At 46.8% G+C, this 22,698-nt stretch overlaps 3 protein-coding genes across 4 annotated transcripts; 1 reads left to right on the plus strand and 2 right to left on the minus strand.

The window, feature by feature from the left end:
• Positions 1 to 471: 471 nt before the first annotated feature.
• Positions 472 to 11,466, minus strand: TSFM (Ts translation elongation factor, mitochondrial). Of its 2 annotated transcripts, none has more exons than XM_064590985.1 (6): positions 11,333 to 11,466; positions 10,880 to 11,053; positions 10,148 to 10,276; positions 8,852 to 8,974; positions 3,137 to 3,224; positions 472 to 1,066 (listed from the first exon to the last, which is right to left on the minus strand). In XM_064590985.1, exons 1-6 carry the CDS (start codon positions 11,387 to 11,389, stop codon positions 660 to 662), a joined length of 978 nt encoding a protein of 325 aa, XP_064447055.1. In that variant the 5' UTR covers positions 11,390 to 11,466; the 3' UTR covers positions 472 to 659. The 2 variants fall into 2 exon arrangements, with proteins under 2 accessions (XP_064447055.1, XP_045729035.2); XM_045873079.2 differs by having other exon boundaries at positions 11,327 to 11,450.
• Positions 11,467 to 11,658: 192 nt separating this feature from the next.
• EEF1AKMT3 (EEF1A lysine methyltransferase 3) lies at positions 11,659 to 18,912 on the minus strand. The gene is made up of 3 exons (XM_045873082.3): positions 18,610 to 18,912; positions 18,375 to 18,486; positions 11,659 to 13,586 (listed from the first exon to the last, which is right to left on the minus strand). The coding sequence occupies exons 1-3, from the start codon at positions 18,784 to 18,786 to the stop codon at positions 13,195 to 13,197; spliced, it is 681 nt and encodes a 226-aa protein (XP_045729038.1). The 5' UTR covers positions 18,787 to 18,912; the 3' UTR covers positions 11,659 to 13,194.
• A 118-nt stretch (positions 18,913 to 19,030) lies between these two features.
• Positions 19,031 to 22,627, plus strand: METTL1 (methyltransferase 1, tRNA methylguanosine). The gene is made up of 6 exons (XM_045873081.2): positions 19,031 to 19,510; positions 20,217 to 20,380; positions 21,331 to 21,515; positions 21,606 to 21,719; positions 21,875 to 21,976; positions 22,140 to 22,627. Exons 1-6 carry the CDS (start codon positions 19,398 to 19,400, stop codon positions 22,293 to 22,295), a joined length of 834 nt encoding a protein of 277 aa, XP_045729037.1. The 5' UTR covers positions 19,031 to 19,397; the 3' UTR covers positions 22,296 to 22,627.
• Positions 22,628 to 22,698: the final 71 nt, after the last annotated feature.

A 22,698-nucleotide genomic window follows, 5' to 3' on the forward strand; every position in this document is an offset into this window, starting at 1 on the left:
TACAGCTATCCAAGAAACCTCAGTCTCCACCCATCTCTACCCCATTATCCAAAAGAGAAATAGGGCCATGTGTTATTAATTTCAGTAACGAGGCCAGAACCAGTGTGCAGGCCACAGACAGCAACAAATGAACCACATTTTCCAGACAGCTCGAAGCTGGAGTCAACAACTCCCAAGGAATCCATGTGGCAGAAGTAATGTAAGGGGGGATGGTCCAGGATAGGAGCACCATCCAAGGCATCACAAAGTGAAAGCAGAACAAGGGTGCAGGGTCACAGAAGCACTAAGATCAACGGAGTTCGGCATTTTAGGGTTACCAGGATAGATCTCGGTTGAAGGAAGTAGCAGCCCAACTGCTTACGCCTGTCCTCCCGAATCCTCGGCCCCTTCAAGAAGGCCCGCCTGCTGTTTTCGACAACTTGGCACAAGTCAGGCACAAAAAAGCTAAACCCAGCATTACGCAAACAAGGAAAAGATTCTACTCTTCTTTATTATACAGCAATTGTATTTCATAACTTTACCCACCAAGTCTATCATTTCTTTATAAACGCCAACGAAAAACAACTTCTGGGTTTGAAGAGGCTCAGGAAATAACTTCTTTTCGTAATGATGTCCAGAGCTGAGAAGAAACATTTCCTCCGGGGCCAAGTCTCTGGCACCTATTCAGCTTCTGCTGCCTCTTCGCCCTCCCCACATTCAAACCGCACAAAGTCTACGACAGACACTCCTTGAGGCTGCACGTACTGTCCCAACGTGATGGAGGGGTCCAGCAAGTATGGCTGGGACAGCATCTTGGTTTCCGCCTCCCCACCAGGCTCATCATCCAAAGAGCCAACAGAGAGAGGGGCCATGCCCACCACATGCTGCCCAAGGCGGCGACCCAGGTCCTCCAGGCCTGCTTTGCGCTCAGATGTCTCGCAGATGACCAGGGCCCCGTACTTCCCCAGCACCAGGTTGTGGAGCGATGGGCTGTGCATCGCTCCATGGACGTAAGAGCCAACGTAGAACCCAGCCGGCACCTTTACCCATGCAGCTCGTTTAAGAGTCATGTTTTCTCCCAGTTTCCCTATAAAAAAGCAAAAACAAGTAACATGCTTCCAGAATATGATGCCTGTGGCAGTACCAAGATACACATAGAAGTGGCTGAGTCGAAGACAGTCCTCTGCATTTACACTGTGAATATGCTATAAGATGGAGAGATACCATTTGCCGTTTAAAGAGGAAAACGTATGTGGGAGGAGAGGGTAGGGGTGGGAGAAATAAAGAATACCTTTATGGAACACCAACAATGTGCCACACTGGTATTTAAAAACACAGGCCATGGTGTGTCACAAAGACCCTGGAGTCAGGTCTCAGTCCTGCCCTTTACCGGCTATATGACCTTAGGCAAGTGACATAAGCCCATTTACGAATTTATCAAGCCTTAGTTTCCTCCTCAACATGGAGATGATGCCACTTACAATAACCTGAAAGCAGGGTTCTAAGGAGATGTAAATAAAATAACATGTAAATGCACTTAATTACATTATCTAGCACAAAGCAGCACTCAAATGCTGGCTATCGTTACTGTGTTAAATTTAGGCTTAGAAAGCTCAAGCTACCCTCCCCCAAGCTCACACAGCTAATACATGCCAGAGCTGGAAGTAAAACCCACATCTCCAAAGCAATTAAGTGTTTTCTTCCCCTGAAATTACCATCCCTCCCGAAAATCACCATAACTGACAAAGACAACTCTTCCTCATCCATTGTAGCAGGGAAAAGTCCACAACTAAAAGCCCCAGAAAACCCAAAACCCCAGACCATCGGATAGTTTCAACTTCCTCTCACCAAAAATAAAAATTTTCAGTTTTTTTTTTTTTTGAAGATTTACTTATTGAAGAGTGAGAGGGAGTGGGAGCAAGAGGAGGGGGAGGGGTAGAGGGAGAAGCAGGCTCCCCACTGAGCAGGGAGCCTGACCCAGGGCTCGATCCCAGCACCCCAGGATCATGACCTGAGCCGAAGGCAGACACTTAACCCACTGAGCCACCCAGTTGCCCCCAGAGTTGTTTTTAATAATCAAAAATAATTCCAGGTTTCCCTGTCTCCTCAGGATGCTATCCTCTCTAACATAAGTCCAAATAAGCCAAAAGGTTGGAAAGGGGTTAGGAGACCCCAAAAGGGATCTATCTAGGTAAATATCCCTGCATTAGCCATAGTTATATCTAAAAGTCTTAATGGGGGAGAAATCAAAAGAAATCTTAAAACAACTCAAAGCATCTGAACAATAGTTGATTCTCAGAAATTGACAAGGCTGAAACACCCAGTTCTTCCAGAATTTCTTAATAAGTCCCATTTACAGCTGTCTGCCTGGTTTCTCAGCCATGACTCACTAAAACATCATACATATTTCAAGATAACCTGTTAAAAGCAGAATTGATGCCTTGACTGGAAACGTCAGATGAGCAGTAAATTCCCAGCAAGCTCCAACCCAGCCCTACTCCCCTCCTTCCATCAAAGACATGTAGGAAGAAAGCAAAACCCCCACTAGTTCTGGCACAATGATCCAGATGTGGTTCCTGCGGCCAGTGGTTCTGCAAGAATAAACCTTCACAAATTCAGGATCAGATTTTTCTAAAAAAGAGATCAAATTCCTACACATGATGCCCCCAATTATTCCTGGATCCCTTTATAAATGCGATGAGATGACTCTGGATGTAGTATGTCTCCCACAGTGTATAGAGAGGTAGTCAACCGGAAGAAGTCAAAGGCCATCCCTGCCTAAAGACATGCTTTGTTTGGTCAGCCTGCAGAGTGCAGAAAATGATTTTAATTAGCTGCAAACATCTAAAAACTGAAATTTTTACACACAAAGCTAAATACTTTTGAAGGAATTTAAAAATTCTGACAACGCTGGGACCCCAAGGTAACAACTGGCTAGAGCTTGGTAACAGTTTCCTTCAGCAGAGTGTGGGCTTCTCAGGGAGCCTACAGCTCACTAATGTCTAACACACAACATAACCCACTTCTCACATTCATATTATCTGACCCTTGTGGGCACATGAGCTTCCGATTCCTGATCTAGGTGTGGAAGAATATCAAAGATACCAGGAGGTCCAGTTCATAATTTCCAGTTCCCACAATCCTTACAAATACTCACCAATTGCTAAGGCTAGCTGATCCTTGAGACAGCCCTCTCTCTCGGGCCCAACCGGAAGTTCAGAGAGCTCAGAGGAATTCAAGAAGCCCTAAGTGCACAAAAAAACGAACAAATCAGTTCTGTCCTACTTAAATTACCAAGAGACTAGGCAAAAACAGTTGTTTCTCAAAAAATGATTTAAGACAACCAAGTATAAATGAATGTTTTTGGGTTTTTTAAAAGATTTATTTATTTATTTGAGAGACAGAGCGCAAGAGCGAGTGCGCCTGCACAAGGGAGGGGCAAAGGGAGAGGAAGAGACTTTCAAGCAGACTCCCCGCTGAACGCAGAACCCAATGCGGGGCTCGATCCCAGGACCCTGACACCATGACCTGAGCTGAAACCAAGAGTCAGACACTTAACCCACTGAGCCACCAAGGCTCCCTTAAATGAGTATTTTCATTAAGCCAAAGATATTATAAATTGATAACAGTTCCATTTTTATAAGTATTTTATTCTATCACTGCACCACACCCAATTCCATCTCAATCCCATCCTCTGGCCTTTTTTTTTTTTAATTATTAACATATAATGTATTATTGGTTTCAGGGGTACAGGTCTGTGATTCAGCAGTCTTACAAAATACACACCAATGTCCATCACCCAGCCACCCCATCCCTCTCATCCCCCTCCACTCCTGTATGGCCTAACTTCTTAAACTGTAGTTTCCAAGAAATCAGGAGCGGTATTTTCAAACAATCATAAAATGTTAAGGCTAAAAAACTGGTTGAATAAACCATAGCATAGCCACATAACGGAAAACTATGCTGCTGGGAAAAAGAAAGAACACAAAAGAAAGATCTGTATGAGCTGCTACAGAGTATTTCCAGGTTATATTATTAAGTGGAAAAAAAAAAACAAATTAAAAGAGTACATATATAGGAGCGACTGCACTGGGCTCCACACTCAGAGGGGAGTCTGCTGGGGATTCTCTCTCTCCTTCTCCCTTTGCCCCTTCCCCCGTACACGCACACTCTTTCTCAAATAATAAATCTTTAAAAAAAAAAAAAGAGTACATGTATATTATACTATCATTTGTGTAAGAAAGAAGCATTTATATAAGTATGCTATTTTTGCAAAAAAGACTTAAAGGATACCCAAAACCAATGAAACTGGTTATCTACAGGAGTAGACAAGAATAAGGTAGAAGGGAGAGAAGGAGTGAGATTTCTGTGTGTGTGTGTGTGTATTACAGCTTTAACTTTCAGAATCTTATTAATGTTTTACATATTCAAAAACAAAATTAGATGAACAAGAATTTGGGGGTAAAACCAAAATTACACAGAAACATAAGACACTAACTGTATTTCAAATGAATAATGTAACTTCACAGAAGGTGGGAAAAAACTAATCCAGTAACTTTCAATAGTCCTTTGGCCATATAACTTCAATATAAAGACAAAAGAACGTCAAAGAAATCTTGAACTCCTTAATAGGTTTGTTATTTGCAGTTGCCAGGTATAGTCATTAAAACAATTTAGTGTGTATTAGAACAATGACAAAATAAGTAAACACTGAAGTTGCTAAGAGCCAGTGTACTAACCATGGGAGAAGGAAGATACAAATATAGAACTGGGAGAGGAAAGGAAGAACCCTGGGATGCAGGATTAGAACTGAAACACACACACACACTTGCTGCATCTGTCTGCTGAAAGAGCAGAGCACCAATGACATCTTAGTAGAAAAAAGCATACCTAATGTCCACATCTTGGTTTCTAAAAACTATTCCCCCATTAAAAATGATCAGGACTCCTTGGAGAAGTGGCTGATTCCATGGTGGGGCAAGGAAAGTATGACATAGGCCCAGAATATCTTGTTATGCCAAAAAGTAAGGAAATACTCAAAAATAATCAATACACTGCAAAAGGTCAACAAAGCCAGCTTACTCTGGTCAAATCCAGGAATAATTTGAACATCAAACTGAATAATGGATTATAAAATGAGTTATAACTTACTGTATAAAATAAGAATCCATGAGTCAATGTCAGTACTAAGTAAAGTAGTAAACACAGGGAAAAGAGAAGTCTCTTACAGTAGAATGCCAACTAATAAAACACATGTAAAAGAAATCATAAGAGTTAGAAAAGTAACCATTATGCAACTCTCATAGTAATAAGTGATCCTGACAAGAGCCATCAATGGATGCTAATGCTTTCAGGTAAAAGTCTGTTGGGGAACTGGACACTTACACAGTCTCAAAGAATCTCCCATACAGATTACGTGTTAATTACAAAGAGGAACAGAATAACTTTACAGTGGAGAAACCTGAAAGATACTACCCTGACCAAGAAGAGACCAAAATTAACATCATCAGGGATGAGGGGGTGACTCGTTGGTTGAGCATCCGACTCGATTCCAGCTCAGGTCATGATCTCAGGGTTGTGGGATCGAGCCCCAGGTTGGGCTCCACGCTCAGTGCAGAGTCTGCTTGAGATTCTCTCTCTCCTTCTCCCTCTGCCCCTCCCCTCAGGCACAAGCTCATTCTCACTCTCCCTCTCTCTAAAATAAAAAAATAAAGTCTTCAGGGGCGCCTGGGTGGCTCAGTTGGTTAAGCGACTGCCTTCGGCTCGGGTCATGATCCTGGAGTCCCAGGATCGAGTCCTGCATCGGGCTCCCTGCTCGGCAGGGAGTCTGCTTCTCCCTCTGACCCTATCCCCTCTCATGTGTTCTCTCTCTCTCAAATAAATAAATAAATAAAAATTAAAAAAAATAAAGTCTTCAAAAATTAACATCATCGGGGCGCATGGGTGGCTCAGTCGGTTAAGTGTCTGCCCATGGCTCAGGTCATGATCCCGGGGTCCTGGGATTGAGCCCCAAGTTGGGCTCCCTGCTCAGTGGGGAGTCTGCTTCTCCCTCTTCCTCTGCCCCTCTCCCTGCTTGTGTGCTCTCTCTCATGCTTCCTCTCTCAAATAAATAAAATCTTAATAATAAAAAAATAAAAATTAACATCATCAATAATGGGACCAACGGTCATTACATGCCTCCTGATGTGATATCCTGAGAAAAATACAAGATAATTTAATATTCATGCTAAAAACCCATACTCTAGATATGAAGAAACATCAGACAAACCCGAATTAAAGGACATTCTACAATACTGTCCTCTACTCTTCAAAGTTGGTTTATTCAACCAGTTTTTTAGCCTTAACATTTTATGATGTCAGAAGAGCATGTAACTCTTGATCTCGGGCTGTAGTTTCAAGCCCCACCTTGGGTATGGAGATTATTTAAAAATAAAATCTTGGGGCGCCTGGGTGGCTCAGTCGGTTGAACGTCTGCCTTCGGCTCAGGTCATGATCTCGGGGTCCTGGGATCGAGCCCCACATCAGACTTCCTGCTCAGCGGGGAGTCTGCTTCTCCCTCTCCCTGTGCAGCTCCCCCTGCTTGTGCTCTCTTGCTCTCTCCCTCTCTCTGTCAAATAAATAAATAAAATCTTTTAAAAATAAATAAATAAATAAAAATAAAATCTTTAAAAAAAAAGGTCAATGTAATGAAAGATAGAAAGGCTGAGAAAGAAAGGACACTAAACAAACATGACAACTAATTGCAACACGTGATACTGGACTGGATCCTAGATCAGAAGAAAAAGTACTAGCTGGTAAAATATGAATATATATCATATATTATAAAAATAAAAATATTGTATCAGTGTTAAAATTCTTGATTGTGATTACTATACTTTGGTTACATAGAAGAATGTAATTTTTAGGAGATAACCTATTCAAGGGAATAAGGGTCCTGATGTCTGCAACATACTTGCAAAAATTTTTTTTAAATAGTGATGGGACACCTAGCTGGCTCAGTTGGTTGAGCATGCAACTCTTGATCTTGGGGTTGTGAGTTCCAGCCCCACGTTGGGTGTAGAGATTACTTAAAAATAAAGTAAAATAAAATAAAATAGTGATGATAACAATACATGTATAAAAAGTAATAAAGCAAGTGTGTCAAAATGTTAACAAATGGTGAATCTAGATGAAAGTACAATGTAGCTTACTGCAGAACACTGGCAACTTTTCTTTAAGTTTGAATATTTTTCAAAATAAAAGTTAAAAAAAATTAAAGACCAAAAGAGGAAAAAAAATAAACGAAGCTAAAATGAACCAAAATTTCTTGTTACAGATAATGAAAGATAGACAGAGTAAAGTATGTGAATGGCTCAGGGTTACAAATAGAGTTACTGGCAAAGTCAAGATTAGAACTTCTAGGTGTCTATATGTTGCCTAATTGAACATAATAAAAAAAATTAAATTAAATTAAAATTTAAAATTAAAAAAAAAAAAAAGAACTTCTCGGTGTGCCTGGCAGGCTCAGTTGGTAGAGCATGCGACTCTTAATCTTGGGGTTGTGAGTTTGAGCCCCATGTTGGGAGGAAAGAAAAAGGAAGCAAGGAAGGAAGGAAAAAGATTAGAACTTCTAGTTCAAGTTGTTCATCTACTCAATACAGTTCTAAAAAATAGTCTCCACATGGTTTTCCATATAATGACTATTTAACGCCAGTAATAATTAACATTTACCACAAGATCTCAAAGAAGGATAAATAGGAGAAAAAAGTAGTACTAAACACACACACACACACACACACAAAACTACTGTGAGTAGTTGTTTCGTTTTTGCCTTGATAATAAGGATGAATCAAAGGCACACTGATATTAATTCCATCCTGGTCCTCCTATGGACAAGAATATGCTTATTCTCCTCAACTGTGCCTTCTCCAATATCTGTATTTACAAATCCTTTTCTTAAAAAAAAAAAAAAAGAAAAGAAAGAAATCCTTCCCTCAGGCCATTCTAGATTTCTGAATACAAAGCTTCACCTGATTGGGGTGCCCAGGTGGCCCAGTCGGTTAAGTTTCCAGCTCTTGATTTCAGCTCAGGTCTTTTCAAGGGATTGAGGCCCCCACCCCGGGGAGTCTGGAGCCCTGCATGGGGCTCCGCCCTTGGCAGGGAGTCTGCTTGGGATTCTCTCCCTCGCCCTCGCCCCTCCCCCCAACTCAGGCGCACACTCTCGCTCTTTCTAGAATGGACAGGTCTTTAAAAAAAAAAAAAAACGGGGCACCTGGGTGGCTCAGATAGCTAAGCGTCTGCCTTCAACTCAGGTCATGATCCCAGGGTCCTGGAATCGAGTCCCCCATCAGGCTCCCAGCTCAGCAGGGAGTCTGCTTCTCCCTCTCCCTCTGCCTCTCTCCCTGCTCATGCTCTCTGTATCCTCTGTATCAAATGAATAAATTAAAAAAAAAAAAAAACTTAAAAAAAAAAGAAAGAAAAGCTTTACCTGATTTGATAGACTCTACCCCACTGGCATTCATTCATTCATTCATTCAACAGATTTTATGAGCCCCAACCAAATGCTGGGCCCACTCCTCTTTCACCAGAGACACAGTAGTGAAAAGACAAATTCTCTGCCTCATGAAACTCACATTCTATTGGGGAAGACAAACAACATATAAATAAGTAAAAACATAAGTATATAGTATTATAACAAAAATTTTTCAATGAAGCAAAATAAGGGGATAGAGCAACAGGAAGGATACTCCTCTACAAAGAGATAACATTTACGCAGGGACATGAAGTAAAGGAGTGAGACATGAGAATGTCTGAAAAAAAGGGAACAGCAAAGACCCTAAGAAAGGGGTGTGTGTGTAAATCCAGCATATTGACAGACAATCCCAAAACTCACTTTACTGTATGTGGAGAGTTGATCCTTTAGGTTCTGACAATGCAACAGGGTCCCCAGGGCGACTTGCTGGACCAACTGTTGAAATTTTAAATTTCTGGAAACAAAATCTGTCTCACAGTTTACCTGGTGGGAACAAATTGATGTTGTTGTATAAGCTGTTTACGGACAGTTTGCAAAAGTGCCTTAAAATTGGAGAGTAAACCAAGGTACTGCAGAACAAGCTGCAGACTCAACAAAACAGAAATAAAGGACCCTAGAATTTTAAGGCTTCAGTCCCTCTCCTAGCTTGAGGCCAGAAACTGAATGCCGTGATTCCTGCTCTGCCAATGAGTTAGCAATGACCCGCATGTTCAAAAGATGGTTCCATAATGTCCCCAAAGGACTCACTACACGTTCACCACTTGCAGGTGGCTGCAGGCCATCAACACCTCATTCTCCAGCCTCCTCCAACACCAAACCACTTTTGCTGTCAGTATGCTTATCTCCTTTTCTCACTCTAAACTAATCCACACCTGATTCTTCACCAGTTGAGGCCCCTAAACCTCCTCTAAAACAGCTACATGCTATCCATCAACTAATTAATGTAACTCCTAGCTTTTAAATCTAACTGTTCCAGGAAACAATCAGTGGCAAGGTATAAGGCTATAGGACTCACATTTAGAAGTACAGGTTTGCCCCACTATCCCCACGTAGAGTGTTCCTATGAAACCTTTTGTAAGCCAAAATGGCATAAAGCGAAAAATCAATTACCATTAATTCATATAGACATGGATGCACAAAATAAATCGACCTAGAGCACAGATGCTCACAAAATTCAAAGCTATGGCGGCTTGATGCTGAGTGTAGTTTGGGGGGGGGGGTAGTTTGGCAGGGCAACTCTTGCTGCTGGGGTGCCCCCTGCCTCTGTAACAACTCAGTGCAAAACCAACACTGAATGCTATTTTCACTTTTTGCCTTTTTTCATAAAAGTGAAAGTACTCTCTGAATTTCTTTCGGTTAACAAAAAACAAAAACAGGTACAAACGTAGGTCTTTTGTAAAAGCAAAGTGTGTAACTCAAACTTTCAAAAAGTGGGGGATATCTGTAATCTTTTTGACTTCTAGACATTTAATCGTCAACACACCTGTGCATTTCTATACATAAGTGAATTTACAATAACTGTGGTCTCACCGGTTCAATTCTAACAACCTTTTGTGGTTCTCAAACACCTCTTCTTGAAGGATGCAAAGGGTCTACCACAAAGCTTTCGGCCCAAGGGGCTGCTGTTCCCGGTTATCTAGAATTCCGACAACTCACCTCTACTAACACAGTTGTGTTTCCATCCTGAAGCAGCCCAATCAGACCTTCTTTAGTCTTCCTGCCATGGAGTTTGGCAGCTCTGCTCCAGCCTTCCTTCTGGGCCTGTTTGTGGAGCCAGCTCTCTGCCTATAAATTAAAAATAGGGCAGATGACAAAGTCATAGAATTTAGAACTGAACGGAGCTCTAAAATATGTTCAGGTTCCCTAATTCTTTCTGCTCTTCAGTCCTATAATGGAAACTAAAGCAATCTATCGTTTACTGGCAGCCTACCACTGAATGCCAAATATCAGGCATTGTGCCTGGTGCTTTGGATAAATGTAATCTTCACAACCACCCTATGGAGGAGACAGTAGCATTTTTATTATACGGACCAGAACAATGCAACTCTGAAAAATTAAGGTATCCAAGATCGCAGGGTTAGAGTGAGGACACCACAGTCTGAGTCCTGGTCCGTCTGACTCCCAAAGCCCACACAAGCCCTTTGGGCTCCAAGCAGCAGGAAACAGCATAGCAGTCGTGCTTGGAATAAAGTTTGTTAACCATGGTATCCTGAGTTAACGGCTTCCGGAGTCAAAACACAGTCAAAAGGTGAGGTTGTCACCTGTCAGAATCCTATCTGCAGTTCTGCGCAGCACGTCTAATTTACTGCGCCCCGGCAGCACCTCCCTGAGAGACGGAGGTCGAGCCCTAGTACCCCGCCCTGCTCCCCTCGTCCTCCTCCCCCACACCTGTTTGAGATCCCCGCCACAAGTCTCCAGGGCTTTCTTGCAGTTTACAAAGGAATAGCCTGTTTTTCGCCGTAGCTTCATGAGAAGCTCCTTGCTGCAGGCCGAGGAAGAGAGCCGGGGCCCAGGGCGCAACGTGTGCCACGGCTGAGGCGCCTGAAGCAGAAGGGGTCCCGCCTGCAGAGGTAAGAAGAAAGGGATGAGAAGCAGGAAGCAGCCAGGAGCTCCGGCGGGTGGAGAGCACGCCGGCAGGGAGGCCACTAGGAGACACTGGGGCTCCGGGGGTGGGAGAAGGCAGCCAACGGCGGGGGGGGGGGGGGGGGTGGACCGCGCAGAGAAAATGGGGGGAAGGGTGGGATGGCGTCGAACGGGGGACGGAGGAAGGGAAGGCTGCGTTCCGAGTGCACAGAACTGCAAGGAAGGCGGGACGGCGGGGGGAAGACCCAGAACCCCCACCGGGCAGCTCCCGGCCCGCGCGGCCAGGGAGAAGCGAAACGACCGCAGCAGCGACATCTCTCTGGCCCCAGAGTACACCGCAGCCGACCGGCGCACCAGTGAGGCCACAGGCCTACGGCGCGGCGGCAGGGCCAAACCTCTCCACCGCAACGCGCCAAGAGAGGACGGCGCCACCTGCTGGCCGGGGTGGGCACACTCGCCGCTTCTACTTCGCTTTCGGAGACTATTTCACAAGGGAATTACCCCCCCACACCCCACCCCACCCCACCCCACCCCCCGCCGTAGGTAAAATAACAGAAACCATGAGACAGAGTTGTCGCAAAATAACAGTTCGAGACATGTGCAAACATTTTATGTTTCTTTATTTCCGTTCATCTTTCATAGTCATCCATTTAGGACTCATGACAAACTTGTGAGGTGGGGGGCGGTTCAGAAAATTGGCCAAGGGCACCTGAGGAAGTAGGGGTGGAGTCCTTTCAACAAACCCTGTAAATATTTGTTGAATGAGCAAAGTATTTACTGAACATCTACTGTATGCCAGAACTGCTAGGCTCCAGGGAATTAGAGAAGAGTAAACCACAGCCTACCGTCCAAGGTAATCTAATGGTGAGAAAATAGGGAACAGACAAGTGACCACGCAAGACAAGGTAAGTCCCATAAGATGAACAAATAGTGAAAGGGTCTCCAGGGAGAAAGAAATCACAACCAAACAGGAGGCTCCGTAAAAGCTTTTTTCAGGAAAGAGGCGAAAAGTAATAAAGATTTTGACAGGTAGAAAGAGCCCTTCCAGGCAGGGAATCACCAAAAAGAATGAAGAAAACAAGGAATTTGGGTGTGGAAATAGGGAACAAAGAGTAGACATTTGGAATTTGTCCAGAGGTTGCAATACATGTAGGAAACCAGTTGAAAATGAAATAGAAGGGTAATTTGGGATCACACAGGATAGACTGAGTACCAAGCCAAGGAGCTTACTCTTGCTGTAGGCATCAGAAGCTCATCAGAGCTGATTTGGGAAGATCAAAAAGAGTTTGATAAGTGGCTTGAAAGGGAGAGAATGGAGGCCAGGAGTCCAGAGGAGGTGATATGTGGCCCAAGGAGTAAAAGAGAGCCCCAAGCAGAGGTAGCGCAGTGGGAAGAGAAAAGAGGTGAAGACAAAACACATTAGCAAGGAAGGACAGAGCTTGGAAACCTAAGGAAAACTCAAAGATGAGAAGAACCTAGTACTTAGTGATCACGGTTCCAGCTCCAAAAAGGATGAAGAAGCTGTAGTCCAAAGGACAGCTCTGCTGCCCATCCCCAGCATCAGGGCAGGCAGGACTTGACCCAGTTAGAGCCATGGTCCCACCAGACTGTCTTCAGAAGCAAGAAGTGTGTAGTCTGAGGTTTCTTCCTTCCTAGCCCCCCAGCAAAAGCATGAGTTCATTGGATGCAGAGATGATCTTCTTTCCCTTTAAAAAAAAATTCCATTCGAATCTGGCAGGAAAAAAAAAAGTCCATTCTGTATAAAAAAAAACAACAGCAGGACTGGAAGGGTTCAGGAACAGTCTCTCTGCAGCCACTGATCTCACCTCCCATTTGCCTCCCCCACCCCTAAAAATCCTGGACACCTTCCTCGTTTCGTCCTCTGAGAATGGGAACTGGGAACTTCCTTTGTGCTCTAACCCAGTGCTATTTAGGGCTCTAAGATTCCTAGCAAGCAGGCACCTCCCTGCATCAGCCTAAGAGTATCTGGGGCAACAAAGAGGGAAGGAGGAAAGAGAGAAGCAAGGGAAACCCAGACTTTTCTTCCCCTTGTTTATGGCTTTGGAGATACAGCAGTTCCTTTCTTAGGACAAGGGGTTCAGAGGAGCAGAAGGGTGATGTCAAGCAGGTCTTGGTTCCCTGTGCCTGGCCCTATAGATGTTGACATTCTCATCCTCATCCCGCTGGGCCAGCTCCAGTTGGAAATGCTGGGGCAGGAGGTGCTGAAAGAAGCTCTCTGTCCCGTGCTCCTCTCTCATCTTGGAGGCCAGATAGATGGTGCCATGGGGCCCGCATAGGTGTTGGAGAGTGCCCAGCAGCAGTGGGAAGGTGGGCTCCAGGTACACGATATCAGCCCCCAGCACCAGGTCATAGTCTCCAGGGAAGACATGCTGGTCAATCCCCCAGGACAAGGCGCGGACCTGGGCCTGGCCTCCAGCTGGCACATTGGCCTGGACGTTGCCCTGGATCTGCTCTAGGGCCAGGGGCAGGTCAGTGATGGTAACATCCCCCCCTGAGAGAGAGGAAGGAGGAGAAATGCAAGTCAGACCGACCAACCAAGGAGTCTCGGCTCCTACCCAGAAGGTCCAGAGACCACAGGGCCTAGAGGACGGTGTTTTGACAGCGCGGGAGTGTGCACTTTGGCTTTTAGTTACCCTAACCTCCATCTCACCCCCTGCCATGCTCATTACTCGTTACTCTACGTTCTACACCATCAACGTTGTCTCGGAGCTAATCTTCAACCTCTCTGCCCAACACACAACTGTCAGATGTCAGCAGAAGCCTGGGCAGGACTAAGCTGGAGGCAATGTATGTATCCAGCCCCTACTTACCCAAACCCAACTTCATGGGTCTGGAAAGCTTCCCAGAAGATATGGCCTCAGCGAGCCTTAAAGGACAAGTAGGAGTTAGTTAGGTGGAGCTTTCCAAGCAGATAACAAAAAGTACAAAGGCCTGGGGGCGAGAGCAATGCATATTCAAGGAAGGCTGAACCTTAGGGGATGTGGAAGGAAGGAGAAAAGTATCAAGACCTGAGGATAATGATGACATGCTGAAGAGACTCAGGATTGATCCCGAGGGTGGTATGTTTTATAGGTAGAAGCAGAGAGTGAAGATAATCAGATTAGCACCTCAGAAAGCTCCATTCATGCAAGAAATATATGTATTGAGCCCCTACTAAATTCGGGCAGCACAGTGGTGAGCAAGATAAAACCTCAGCCTTCCTTGAGTTTTATTAGAAAGGTAGAGACACACTAGGTACTGCAAAACTAATCATGTTCATGACGACTGTTACAGACACAGGAAGTATTAAGAATTCATTCATTCATTAATATTTATTATGTGTCTCTATGCCAGGTGCTGAGAATATAGCAGTGAACCACTCAGATAAGAATTCCTCCCCTCATAGGGATTACAGTCTAGTGGCAAAAAATGGGCAACAAACAAAACAAATCAAAGAAAATACACTGTACATCAGATGCTACGGTGAAGCATTAAGCAGAGAAGGGGGTAAGAATTTTGCTTCAGAGATGGGGCAGGGAATGTAATTTTAAACTGAGTGGTTAGGAAAAGCCTCACTCAACAGATTATGTTTGGGCAAAGACCTGAAGGAAATGATGGAGCAAACCATGTGGACCTCTCAGGCTAAATGTACCAAATAAGGGACTAACAAGGGCAAAGACCTTGAGGCAGGAGAGTGTCAGCAGGTCTGAGAAAAAGCAGGAAGACCAGTGGCTGGAGCAGAGGCTGCTGGAGATGCTCTCTCTCCCTCTCCCTCTGCCCCTCCCCCCACTCTCTAAAATAAATAAACAAATAAAAATCTTTGAAATAAACAAATGAATAAAAGGATCACTCTGACTGCTGTGATGAGAAAGGACAGCAGAGGGGCAAGGTCAAAAGCAAAGAGATCAGTTAGGAGGCAGCTACAGTAATCCAGGTGAGACGTGATGCTCATTTGAACCAGGGCATTAGCCACATCTAAGAAGTGCTCAGATCCTTAATGATTCTGAAGGTACAGTCAACAGGATTTGCTGAGAGATTGGACACACAATACAAGAGAGAGAGGATGTTTGACCCGACTAACTAGAAGACCGAAATGCTATTTACTCGGCGGAGAAGGCTGTAGGAGGAGCAGGACTGGACAGGAAGATCATGAGTTTCTGTCTAAGTGAAATGCCCACCAGATAATCACATGAAGATATCAGGTAGGTAGGACGTTCCACAAATAAATCTGGAGATGGAAATGGGAGTTATAGGGTCATGAGCACAGAAAGGGCATTTAAAGCCATGAGGTGATGGAATTGCTGGGGAGTGTAGACAGAAAAGGGAAGGGTCAAAGGACTACTCCTGAGCTCTGGGGCACTCAAACTTACAGTTGTCAAGAGGAAAAGGAACCAACAAAGGAGACTGGAAAAGAGTGCCAGTGAGGTGGGCAGAAAGCAGAAGTGTGGTACCCTGGAAATGAAAGGAAGCACGTCAAGGAGGAGGGAGAGTCAAATGCTGCAAAGTCAAGTCAAGTGGGCTCATCACCAACTCCTGTACTTACCAACATGGAGTTGGAAATGAAGCTCACCACCTTGACTGCTGCGACTGGGGGCGGGAATGTGGAATGGACTGAGGAAAGAAGAGTAAGACAGGTACTACAGACGAAGAGGATTAACTCTTTTGAGTTTTGGTGTAAAGCAGAACAGAGAAATGGGGTGGTAACTGAAAGAATATGTAGGACAATAGTTTTTTCTAAGAGAAAATATAGCATATTTATAGATGTATATAGGGGTATGTGTATCTATTCAGAATGTTCCAGAGAAAAGAAAAAACTGTTAACGCAGGAGGGACTGGGGATGGGGGGGAGGTTTGCTGGAACAATGTCTTTGAGTAGATGAGAAGGTTCAGGGTCTTGTGACAAATGGAGGGCTTGACCTTAGCTATGAGCACAGAGTGTTTATCCATGGTAACAGGAGAGAAGGCAACACTTAAAATAGACACAGGCAGTTAGGTGAGTAGACATTGTGATAGGAACATGTGAACATGTTCTATAAGAAAACAGAAGCAATCAGAAGAGATGGGCAACAAAGTCATCAGCTGAGGGTGAAGACAGGGGAGGAGGCATGTAGAGGTTCGAAGGGCAAGAAGATAAGAAACAGATGTTTGGGAGAGCGGAAGAATACGTGGACAAGGGAAGTGTAATAGACTAGCTGGGCAGCAGTTAAGGACTTGCCTAAGGTTAGTAAAGACAAATTCAAAATGAAACCAGTCAGCACGGTTGTATATATACTAGGAGGGCCTAAACTAATCTGGAGGTGGGGATATCAAAGAGGCCTTCCCTTGGAAGTGATGCTTGAGCTGAGCACTGAAGGATGCATATGAATTAACCAGGTGGTCCAAGGATTCCAGGCATAGAGTACAGTCTGTATGAAGGCTCCATGGATGGGAACATCAAGACAGACTTGAGGCCCTGAGAGACGGGTAACAGACAGCATGAGGAGCACAAGAAAGGAGGGAGAGGCACAGAAAGAAGCCAGAGAGAGAGGTAGGACCTTGGAGGCCATGCTAAAGGTATTGGTTTGGTCTTGAAAGAACAAGAAGTCATTGAAAGATGGGAGTGAGAGGTGATTATAGCTGCATCTTGAAAAGATCACTCTGCTGGGTAGAGTGGACAGAGGTCTAGGTGGGGGCAAGGAGTAAAGCAGAAGACAAGTTGGCCTAAATGCAGCAGTGCAGGCAAGTGACTGTGGTGGCATGGACTGGGGAGCCATCAGTGTTGATGGAGAAACGTGAGAGTCGAGAGATTTTTAGAAGATAAAATCAGTAGGACTCAAGTAATGGCTATGGGGGTGAGAAAAAGCGGCATGTCAAAGGTGATATCTAGGTTTCCCACTGGATGGATGATGGTTTGATTCACTGAGATGGGGAAGCCTGAAGGAGAAACAGCCTGCATGCAGGAAGAACACAAGATCTAGTTCTAGCATGCTCACCTTCCCATGGGAAAGCTTGAAGACTTGTGAAAACCCAAGGAAGAAACAACAGTGGCCTGAACTGGAGATGGTAGGAAGAGGAGCAGACAATTGGGAAAATATTAAGGACCTATGACCCACAGATCTGACTGACTGCCGGGATGTGAGCGGGAGAGGGCAAGGGACAAGATGACAGCCAGATTTCTTACTTGGCAGCTGGATAGGGGGCAAAGGAGGAGAAGCCAGTCTTTGAGCAAATGGACATACGTGTTCCCATCCATATTACACACTTTTCTCCCATTTTAGCATAACTGCCCACCTCTCCTCTGCTCTTCCTTCGTGGAAAATTTCTTTTAACACTCCCTTGGTTCTTTGTGAGCCTGCTATGTTTGCACTGTTCACCTTCTCATCTGACAGTGCTTCTCTTTGAAGTCCCAGGGAGTCAAGGGAGACATAGCCAGAGCATGTCCACTTGCCCTGTGCATACACAGGCATAATTCCCCCACCTTCCCCACTAGACCATAAGCTCCTCGGGAACAGGAGAGCTGTCTCACTCACTGTTGTATCCCAATACCTGGCATGACAGACGACTCCAAATAGATATTGACTGAATGAATACAAGAATGAATGCCTGCCTCTGGGAAGACTTCCCTGAATGTGACCTAGTTGTGTTCCCAAGAACAAAGACATTGGCATTACTAGGGAGATGACATCATAAGTGTTTTAAATGAATGTTTTGGATGTGAGGTTGTGCCTGCCCATTAGATTATAAATTGAGGAACTGTTTCCTTTGTAGTTTTGGATCCTTGACAAAAGTGAAGCAAAATTTTCCTTACTTTTTCCTTTCCCAAGTCTGTGGTGCCTAATTCCTACCCCACTTGCCCCACAAAAAACAACCCTCAAGAATTCACCCTTATTTCTCCCAAGCAGTCAAAACCTTAAAAATCTAATATCTATTCATAATAAAGTTATAAAGCATTCCTCAGGTTTAACACATGCAGATTGCTCCCCCTACAGAATGCCCCCAAAGGGGATGCATTTTGACAAAATACCATGTCGAAAGCAAAGGTGGTTTTAAGTGACAGCATTATTCATGAAATCACAAAGAGCAAAAGGGTAGAAAAAAACTCCTACTAAGGCCTGCCCGGTTTTTATTTCCTGCCCCCAAATCAACCACCCTGGGTGTTTTCTCTGGCACACAGAAAGAGGCGCGCGCACACACACACACTTTGTTAAAAAGAGACTGGTCTGGTCGCAAATCACTCCCCTCTCCCAAGAATCCAGGGAGTGACAATTTCTCCACCACCCAGCGCCACCCCCCCCCCACTCCCGCCACAAAGCTCACGCACCCTGCAGCGCGGCCAAGATCCCCACGATGCCCGTCCCTGCGCCTAGTTCGATCACTTTCTTGTCTCGGAAATCCACATTTTGACTTTCAAAATAGTTGCACAGGCTCAGAGCCTACGGGGGAAAAAGAGAGAAGAGAGAGAAAAAGACTGTCGCGGGGATGTTTCCATATGGAAGAGGGAGAGTCCGGGGTCCGGACCTCCCGGGGACGCTCGCCCAGAGCCGCCCACTCCTCACCGCGTCCCACACGCGCGCCGCCACCCCAAGGCGGGACCCGAAGTTCTGTGTGATGCTCAGCACGTGCCCACAGAAACAGAACCGGCTCTTCTCCGAGTAAGAGTCCGCGAAGAGCCCGACTTCCCGCGGGAACACGGATTCGAGCTCTGATTCACGATCTGGGCAGGGGTCCGCCATCTGGCTGAGAGCGCGCGCGGACCCCGCGGCTAGCGCTGGTATCCCGGATCTGGGACCGGTGGGGGTGGGGGGCCGCGGGTCGTCCCGGCTTCTCCGTGGCAGCGAGCCCCGCCTCTCCGAGTTTGCCCTCCTCCCTTCAGTTTGACTTCCTGGAGGTGGGATGAGGAGCCGCCCCTCCCGCTCCGGTCCCCAGCGCACACCGACGGCGCTCACGTCGGACCACGCGGGGCAGACAGGGCCGACAGGTCTGAGACCGGGGGAGAGGGGAGAGGAGTGAGGATTTTTCTGTAGGAAGCGCGGTCCTGGGACTCCTCTCACCTGCGGGATGCAGAGGTACCTGCAACTAGGGTAGTATCCCAGACCAAGGAGAAGCGGGCTAACGAAAGAGGCAGGGTGCCGGGTCTGGCCTTGCCAGTCCAGCTGGAGACCCGCGTCGCGAAGGCCCCCTACCGCTCCGGCTGCCGCCCACCCTCCCCGCCCAGATCCGCGGAGTACACTCTTGGGTCTTTAAGAGGCGGGATCTGCTCTCAACGCTCCTGATTGCGTCATTATCGTGCGCCTGGGCCTTGGTCTCCACGTGGGTTCAGTAGAGAAACCGGGGACTGGGGATCATGGCGGGAGCCGAGACTGGGGACGCGGCAGGAGCTGAGGCCCCGCAGCCCCAGAAGCGCTACTATCGGCAACGTGCTCACTCCAACCCCATGGCTGACCACACGCTGCGCTAGTGAGTGAGCAGGGCAGGGGGGGACGGGAGCAGGGGGAGGCAAAGGAGGGCAGAACGTTCGCAGCAGTCCGAAAGGGCTGTTGTTCTGGACGGTCTGCAGGGTCTCAGACGGACCGGGGAGGATCGGCTGGGTGACGTCAGCTTTAGAGGTGGGTCGGGGAGATTTAGGGGAGGGCGCAGTTGGAGGGTTGGGAGGGGGCGTGGCGTTCTGCCCGAAGTCTCGGTAGCGGCGCAAGTCCGGGAAGGGAGAGTAACTTAGACTGGTGTTGCGGGCAGTATGTCCTTTCCACCTTTCGGTTTCGTTGATCGGGTTTAATAAAAAGACAAACATACACACAAATCCCGCCCACGCCTTAGTCCATCCTCTTCGCACAGAGCACATAAACAGAGGCAGCCAATCTCTGGGGGAAGGGAACTTGTGACCCAGAAAGGAGAGCTGCCTGACCAGAGTCACATCGACTCCTAGAAGTGGAGATGGGCAGGTCAGCAATCATGAGCCTCATGATGGGCCTGTGATTCACACTTGCGGTTAAGGGTGGTTTCCACTGTGTCTCCTAGAGACCACAGGGCCCACTGTTACAGAATTTTTGAGAATCGCTCTTCCCATTTACCTCCCACCCTTACCCATCCGCCCACTCACACGCAGTACCACTTCCACAATGGCTTGACCAACCTTCTCATGTCCCTCATGTCTTCTCTCCAATAGCCCTGTGAAGCCTGAAGAGATGGACTGGTCTGAGCTATACCCAGAGTTCTTCGCTCCACTGACTCAAAATAAGAGCCACGATGACCCAAAGGATAAGAAAGAAAAGAGAGCTCAGGCCCAAGTGGAGTTTGCAGACATAGGCTGTGGCTATGGTGGCCTGTTAGGTAACACTCTGGCCTTTCCTCTAGGGCACAGAGAGGCAATGCCTAGGTTCTGCTACCTCAGCAGGTTTGCTGGGGGCCATTGTTGGCCTTTCCCCTTCGGACCAGACACCAGTGCTGTGACATCAGTGTGGAGAGCCTCCACTTTCTCTGTACTCTGAGTCTGTGGCCTTTGTCCTGGAGAAGGGAGGGTGTTGTCTCAAATGCCTCTTAGAACTTGGGTTGTCTTGTCTGGCCCCACGCCTGGCCTCAGTCTCTACTTGAGGCATTTCACCTGCAAGGTACCGGGTCAGTGAGCTGGTCAGCACGAGCGTCAGAGATTAGTCACTGTAGCCAGTGATCCTGAACTGTCTTTCTGAGGGATTCCACCACTCTCCCTCTCCTCCCCCCTCCTTCACCAAAACTCATTGTTTCTGCTCTACTCTCATGTTTTCAAATTCCTCTTGTATTGTCTGTATTGTCCCAATCCTGCGTGCCAGGCCACTTCTCTATTTTTAGATCTTCCCTTAGAGGTAACAGCATGACAGAGAGAGGAAAAACATGGTAGTTGGGGGTAGAAAAGCTTGGTTCAAGTTCCAGTTCTGCCTCTTCTTAGCTCTGTGACCTTGGCCGTTTCTGACCTCAGTATCCTCATCTTCTCGATTTACCACAGAGCGTTAGGAGGATTAACTGAGACGATGTGTGAAAACACTGAAAACTCGGAAGCACTTACAAATATACGTGTATCTGCAGGCCCTCCCACTTCCAGTCCAGGTGACAGTCTTTGGATCTAAGCCTAACCCTAAGCTTAACCCCCTTCTCCAGCATAGAACCAGCCATCTAGGTATCTCTCCGTCCACATTTGCCATTCCTGATTTTGGGAGTTGCACAGTGACACTTCCTTTCCTTTCTTGACCCCTTTGCACTTCCTGCAAGTATGAGGTTGACGATTCCATTCCTGTTTCTGTGTCCAGTGGAACTGTCACCGTTGTTCCCAGACACACTGATTCTGGGTCTGGAGATCCGGGTGAAAGTCTCAGACTATGTACAAGACCGGATTCGGGCCCTTCGAGCAGCTCCTGGAGGTGGCTTCCAGAACATCGCCTGTCTCCGTAGCAATGCCATGAAACACCTTCCTAACTTCTTCCGCAAGGGCCAGGTGGGGAGGGGCCCCGGTGGGTTAGGCTGGTAGGCACGTGGGGCACTGAAGCCGGGCTCTCAACCCTGTCGATGCATGTCTGTCTCACAGCTGACAAAGATGTTCTTCCTCTTCCCTGACCCACATTTCAAGCGGACGAAGCACAAGTGGCGAATCATCAGTCCCACGCTGCTGGCAGAATATGCCTACGTGCTTAGAGTTGGGGTGAGTCGGGAGTGAGAGGGAGAGGTGAGTGGCCCATTCGGAGGCCTTCCACTAAGAATTCAGTGGGGGTGCATTTAGGACTCACACCACCACTCCCATCATCCCCCTGCTCAACTGCATGCAGCCCCCCGTCTCGGGTGATTTTGCCTCTGCAGGGGCTGGTATACACCATAACTGATGTGCTGGAGCTACATGACTGGATGTGCACCCATTTTGAAAGGCACCCCCTGTTTGAGCGTGTGCCCCTGGAGGAACTGGTAAGTAGGGGGCCTGAGGGGAGTTGTGAAGATGGAGGCCTTTTCCAGAGTGGTTCTGTATTCTTTGAACCCAGCTCAGTGCCAGGAGGATGGGATGGGAGTCTCAGGGCCAGGGGCCATCTGAAAGGTGGGCAAGGACTTATCAGACCCTTCCTTTTCTCAGAGTGAAGACCCCATTGTGGGACATCTGGGCACCTCAACCGAGGAGGGCAAGAAAGTCTTACGCAACGGAGGCAAGAATTTCCCAGCCATCTTCCGAAGAATACAGGATCCCACCCTCCAGGCAGTGGCCCCCAATCCCACCCCCCTGGGCCACTGACGGCCTGCCTTGCCTTAGCTTGACCCCAGGACCTTCCCAGCTGAGACTGCTAGGGCCGAGAGGCGACAGTCTTTCAAAGAAGTTGGGGAACTGCCCAGGCCAGAAGCCTGGGATTCACAACTGACCTCTCATCTTCTTGCCCGTCTACCACCAGCAGAAAGCAAAAGAAGCTAACTGGGAAGGTCAAAAGATCTTGGACCAGAAGGGATGTTTGGAAGGGTGTGGGGTCTTGCTCTTCCTTAGCACTTCCTTCTCCTTCTGGGATCTCCTTCTCAGCTGGAGTGAGGAATACAATTCTCCACTCTCCATCTAAACTGCTTGCTAGACTCAAATCGCCTGTCCACTTGTGTTTACTTTGCAGTCCTGGGGATAACATGTATACGTGTGCACATGCCTGTGCTGC

This window comes from Mirounga angustirostris, unplaced genomic scaffold (assembly GCF_029215605.1).
Source record: "Mirounga angustirostris isolate CCGP_5_RB_7025 unplaced genomic scaffold, mMirAng1.0.hap1 SCAF_5, whole genome shotgun sequence".
NCBI classification, from domain to species: Eukaryota; Metazoa; Chordata; class Mammalia; order Carnivora; family Phocidae; genus Mirounga; species Mirounga angustirostris.